At 38.7% G+C, this 6,656-nt stretch overlaps 1 protein-coding gene across 1 annotated transcript; it reads left to right on the forward strand.

The window, feature by feature from the left end:
* Nucleotides 1-5,471: 5,471 nt before the first annotated feature.
* Nucleotides 5,472-6,014, forward strand: LOC140991235 (uncharacterized). The gene has a single exon (XM_073461174.1). It carries the CDS (start codon nucleotides 5,472-5,474, stop codon nucleotides 6,012-6,014), a length of 543 nt encoding a protein of 180 aa, XP_073317275.1.
* Nucleotides 6,015-6,656: the final 642 nt, after the last annotated feature.

A 6,656-nucleotide genomic window follows, 5' to 3' on the forward strand; every position in this document is an offset into this window, starting at 1 on the left:
ACATAAAATAAATTTCAAGATATTTAATTGAATCGTGTGATGAAGAGCTTCTACTTGTGTCCCCTTGAACTAAATTTTTATAGAAGATTTTCAATAACTTGTTGATCTCGCTGAATCGATTTATTTTACTAGATTTATTGGTTGTTACTTTCCTAGTTTAGTGTGATAATGATATCTCATTTTAACAATGAATTAACGCAACAAAAAAAAATAGAACTGACCCCTCCCATTTCTTTTCTGACGGACCAATGATTCTCTGAAAAGCTCATATCTCTAGTATTCTTTTATCTATAATATTCTTTAATATGAACGATTAATCAAAAAATTGGATATAATTCTCTGAAAAACGCAAAGCTTCATCAGATGTAATCATACCATACCATTATATTAACAATTTCAAAAAACTGATAATACTACAATCATAGTATGAGGGCGGTTGAGCAAGTTAGCCCCCATCATCTAGTGGTTTAGGGCGTGGCTTCGTTTTATATCACGTTTGCATTTCACATTTGAAGAATCACATCAGGTGTCATCATAATCCAAGTCGATAGTTCAATATCACCGATGTGATTACTTTAAATAACTTGATATTACGATATAATACTTTAAAAGCTCATTGATTCTCATTTTAGTGACTGTTAAGTTTTGAATGCTTCCCACCCTTTTAACAATCATTCTTTAGACATTGTTATTAGCTTTCTTACTCTCTTAGTTTCCAAAAATGAAACATGCTTATAAACTCTTTTATAAGCTTACTTGTTTGATCAAATCAAACTCCTATCACCAAATTCAACTCCTTGAATTCGAATTTATCAACCGAAATAGGGAAACCAAGACTTGTATAGATCTCATTGTCTCAGAGATACAACTAGTTGTGGGTTCACAAATCTTTGTGATTCGGTATAATGTGTAGCTCTTTATGTAGGATTACATTATATGTATCAATTCTTTGATCATTAAAATATAAGAATTACTTCTGATTGAACCCATAAAATCATAGTAATATCACCTAGTTGCATCGACCTGTGATTTCTTAAGTATCACTGATAGTGCATGGAAGAACCAATCACTTATGATTAGTGTAAAATAAGGTCCCTTGGTACATTGATGATTGTATATGAATTAAATAACCATATAAAAAATCTTTGAGAATACATACTGACATCACATGTGCAACTAGGAAATCATTTTTCTCCCCATAAAACACACCTTTCTAGACTAGAGATGTTAATATATTGTTTGCTCACATCCAAGAACACAACGGAATAATAAAAAAATTTATTTTGTAATAAAAAATATGTTGGATGTCGTATGGATTACAAAACATGCATATGACGTTTATTGAATTTTATCTTGAAGTGATTATCAATTTGGCTCCAACTATTGTGGTTTTTAAATGGAGATAACTCTTTTTCTATCTCAGTAAGAACAAAATCAACTTAAATCACCTTGAAAATTTATGAATTCGTCAAATACGATCCACGACTCGATTCCTTGATCCTCTTATAGTTTTCACTAGACAAACTAGAAGAAATTCAGAGAGAGAAACAAAAGTGGTTACGGTCTCTGGTGGCAGTCAATGGCTGCAAGATAGCTGCCAAACTTTTCTTTCAAGAAAGGGGCAACAGTCTTTTGGGAGTGAGATGGGAGAGACTTTGCTTTGATTCTAAGAAATTTATTATAGTGTGTCAAAACACTACTCATATATAATAAGTTTCATGGGCTTTTACAATCCAACTAGGACTTTAACTAATTACACAATCCAACTAGGACTCTAACATGTTAATGTTGGACTAGGACACTCTAAGCCCATGCATCATAAACCTATGATCATAGTAGCATCATAATCCTTGATTGATCATCAGATTGGTCTGGCGAGTTTAAATAGCTCATTATAATGATGCAAAGTACAACTTTTAAACCGCTGAATTAATATAAATTTTTCACTGTCTCTAAATATGACAGCAATGAATTTTGGAGAACATTCACTCAAATTTCGAGTTGCACTGCCTTTCAAATCTTACAAATATAGAATCTGCTCATAAAATCTTTTATAAGCAAAATTTTTTTATCGCATAAAACTCCAATCATCAACTTCAACTTATTGAATTTGACTATCTTAATTGGAACAAGGATGCTAGTTCTTGTGTGACCCTCAATATTTTAGGAATATATCTAGCAGTGAGTTCAAAACTCATTGTTTTTTGGGACACCTTTTGTTCTCATATGGACTTATCATAATTAGCCTCATTCTATGTATCAATCCAATGATCATAAGAATGTCAGAATTTATTTCTGATTGGACCCATAGAATCATGGTAAGAGCGTCTATTAACATCGTCCCATGATTCTCTAGAAATCTTTGACTATACATAGTGGTATCCCATGTGCAACTAGAGAACCTATTTACCCTAATGCATATTTCATATTTTGACCAGAGTTTTCATGAACTATTATCTCATTATATCAAATAGGATATCCACGCTCGTAGGAGGACGGTGAATCTCATACTATAATACATTGGCTCCTACACTACACTTAATCTTGCCATCTAATTACCCTCATGGAATCGAGTTAAAGTATAGCCTTTGCATGTAGTGGCTTAGTGTTATTCCAGATCATAAGGACTAATTGTCTACAACCACAACCACAACCACGAACATATAAACTCGATGAATGATAACCATTTGGAATGTCTTTGTGAGAGCTTTTTAGTTAACTCATCAAGTGAGCACCAAGCTGTATTTTTTAGCATCTCCATGTCCTTCCAAATGATACATGGTACATAACATCACATATGCTAATCTCGAGTTCTGGAGACCTTTATCCTTCTTTTAGTCAGTTGAAAGGACAAGGAACTTGTTTACAGTATACCGTAACTTTAATATGTTTTTAATTATTTTCATCATATTATATTTACTATATTATAATATATTCAAAGTCTTTATCTACGCAGTTTGCATTGATACATAGATAAAGTAAGTTCAGAATCAATATAAAACTTAAATAATGAAATTTTTCTTCGCATTTGAGCATGATCTCACCTCTCTTCTATTCTCTCTTTCTATGTTCGAGTAAAATTATGTTGATTATATATATACTCTCCTCCTATATCAATTTTCTCTGAGTGATTCAGTCCAGGAGTTGAATTCAAAAAATGGAGAGATTTCACAACATAGATGAGAAGATAGGTAATGTCTAAGTTTGCATCACTACTCAAATATCTGATCTATTTCAGTATATTAGGGAGGCAAATGCCAAAAAATATGGAAAGACATTGAAGTTTTCGTGCCATAGAAGTAAACATGAATGAGTCCAGAGACATTCATCGTGCACCTTATCCTCCTCATTATTGACTTGTATATTGTTAATAAACTTAGTTGTTGAAGCTTTTATCTAGACTTTTTTTGGATTCCTTTGTTTTTATGTACTGAGTGATACCCTCATAAGAGTCCGGGTCATGGATGACCCAGGATATTATATAGATAATCTGAATCAGAGTCAATATGCAGAGTACTTTCCCCAGGAGCCGGGCATGGTGATGCCCGGGGAGAGAATCAAGAGCCCGGGCTCTCGTGCAAGCTCCCGGAAATTTTTTACCCGGACAACCTCGAGAAGCGCACCACACTAGAGTGTATTAGTATGGGCTACCTTATGCTTGATAATCATTTCTGTCAGAACAACATGTATTTGGTGTGTCAGAGAAGTCATCAGAAGCAGGGTATGGGCAGTCGCCTTACCATACTTAGCAGGTGGGCATTGAAAACTAGGTAATCATGGGATTTCCTACTATAACTAGTAGGTATACTTCTCATTTACGGGGTCTGGAATTCTAAATTCTTAAGCATTTCACGTATATAACCACATATACAGCCGTTTTTACCTTCTTCTTCACCTACTGACTTAAGCATCAGAGTGGTTACGTCGGATACTCCTCCGGCGCCCATTCACGAGTTCATTTCATTGTCTGCAGGTCACGGTGGAAGTCACAGATTACAGAGATATATATTCTACACGAGATATATCCTTTCCTTGCTCATTTTCCTAAACACTACAACCATCATCATCACCTGGTTAACATCATTGGCGCCATCTGTGGGAATTTGAGCTCAAGACGTTGATATGGCTCCTACCAGAAGAACCAATCAAGATACTTCTTAAGTCCCAGGAGATGATACACTTGTCTCTGGACAAGGTGGTCTTCCACCTACAAGACCTCCACCTGTCATTACTTTATCTCCGAAGGAGTTGGCTCGGATTGTATCCGAGGTGGTGGAAAAAGCTATTGCCCAGAGAGACCCTTCTAATCAGGCTACGCAGTTGGGAGGAGAGCAAGAGAGATCAGGAGGTAGGGGAGGAAGAAATAAGGATGGAAGAAAGAGAATCTAGTGCTGGGTCCAAATCCCCAACTGTGGTGGAGTAGTTGCAAGAGTTGAGGCAGAAGATGAGGGTGTTCAAGGGACAGATGGAGGGTAAAAGTCATCCTGAGTAGTTATTAAGGGATGCTCGTTTTCTAAAGCTATTGTCCGAGAACCTTTTATCGGGAACTTTAAGTCTGCCAAAGTTAAAGATTATGATGGCAATGCAGACCCCGAGAAACATCTGGCCAGGTTCGAGAACATGGCCATGTTGCACTATTATGTTGACAAAATCAAGTGCAAAGTGTTCTTAACCACTCTGGTTGACTCTGCTCAAAGGTAGTTTGAGAGATTGACCCCTCAGAGTATCAATTCTTTTGAGGATTTTCAGAAGGTGTTTTTACACCATTTTAGTAGCAGTGAAAAATACAAAAAAAAAATGCATTTAGTGTTTTTGAAGTTAAACAAAGCCCGGAGGAGAGTTTGAGGGCTTATATTCGAAAATTTAACAGAGTGGCTTTGGATGTCCCTTCTTGTGCCCCCGAGACTAAGACAACTGCATTATCCCAGGGGTTGAGGGATGGTGAATTTTTCCGGTCACTAACAAAGAAGACGCTCGAGGACTTTGAAGATTTGCTGGCCCGGGCAGAAAGTATATTAACATGGAGGAGACACAGAAGCAGAAGAGAGAGGTGGTGAGGAGAGAGAGGGGAGACCGGGTGTCTAAGCCCAAGGAGAGAGGACAGAGAAGGGGTAACCAGGGGCATTTTTCGATCATGTGACTCTTAAGGTTATCCGAGACCGGGAGGTCCAAGAGCGTAGTAGGGACTTGCCCCCCTGTCAACAATTTGTCAAGCTCGAGAAGAAAGGATTTTGCACCTTCACAAAATATGTTACCACAACACGGAGGATTGCAAAACGCTAAAGAGATATTATGCCCCACCAGCCAACCAAGGACATAACCAACCAAGCAAGAAGCTTAGATTTCCACCTTTGGATGCTCGGAAGCCAGGGCCCAGCTCCAGGGAAGATTCTAGGAATGTCTCGAGTGGTAAAAGAAATCTGGAGCCCGAAAGGAAGAAGTCCTCACCCCCTACCTTGGGAGTGATAATAATGATATCGGGAGGCTCTACTGATGGTGACTCTAATCAGGTTCGTAAGTCGAAATGCAGAAGAGATTGTATGGAGGTGGAAGGGGTGAGGAGGAATGAGGCAGTGATTAGTTTTGGCCCGGAAGATTTGAAGGGTGTCAATCTTCCCCACAACGATGCCCTGGTAATTCAAGGAAGGGTAGCAAATTATGACATTATGAGGGTTTTCGTGTACTCGGGCAGTTCTGTCAATGTTATTTTCAAGGAGGCCCTCATACAAATGGATTTGCAGGGATATCATTTGGAGACAGTGGACACAACACTTTTTGGCTTTTCTGGCCATGATGTCTATCCAGAGGGGGAGATTGTCTTGCCCTTAACTTTGGGCACCAGGGAGCTGAAGAAGACGGTGATGACAATTTTCACTATGGTTGATGCCCCGTCATCATATAATATCATCCTGGCACGGCCAGACACAAACGAGCTAATGGCCGTAGCATCCACTTACAACCAAAAGATTAAGTTCCCAGTGGGAAGCCAAGTAGGTGAAGTCCGGGGAGATTAGCCTTCTTCCCGAAAGTGTTATGTAGAAGCAGTCCGGTTGGACCAGAAGAGGGCGAGGAAGGAAAGGAGGAGAGTCCAGGGTTGTGGGGAGATGGAGAGGGTAGTGGAGAAGGGAGAAGTCCAGTTTGTGGCAGAAGAAGAGCAGGAGGTGGTGGAAATCGGGCCAAGAAAAGATATCCAGGTGGCTCGTGACCTGGATTTATCCACCCGGGTCAGTTTGATAAATTGCTTAAAAACTAATCTTAATGTTTTTGCCTGATCCCAGCAGGAGTTGATAGGGATCTCACCCCTGATAGTGGAGCATCACTTGAACATCCTCCAAGGGTCTCAACCTGTGAAGCGAAAGAAGAGACACTTTGGCAATCATTTCTGTCAGAACAACATATATTTGGAAGTCGTCAGAAGCAGGGTATGGGCAGCCTCCTTACCATACTTAGTAGGTGGACACTGAAAACTAGGTCATCATGGGATTTCTTACTATAAATAGCAGGTATACTTCTCATTTACGGGGTTTGGAATTTTAAATTCTTAAGCGTTTCACGTATATCACCACATATACAGCCGTTTTTACATTCTTCTTCACATACTGACTTAAGAATCGGAGTGGTTATGCCGGATACTCCTCCGGCGCCCATTCACGAGT

Source organism: Primulina huaijiensis, chromosome 13, assembly GCF_012295235.1.
Source record: "Primulina huaijiensis isolate GDHJ02 chromosome 13, ASM1229523v2, whole genome shotgun sequence".
In the NCBI taxonomy this organism is placed as follows: domain Eukaryota; kingdom Viridiplantae; phylum Streptophyta; class Magnoliopsida; order Lamiales; family Gesneriaceae; genus Primulina; species Primulina huaijiensis.

Excerpts from the sequence above, each read along its gene's own strand:
- LOC140991235 (XM_073461174.1), top strand. The coding sequence starts at position 5,472 with ATGATATCGGGAGGCTCTACTGATGGTGACTCTAATCAGGTTCGTAAG.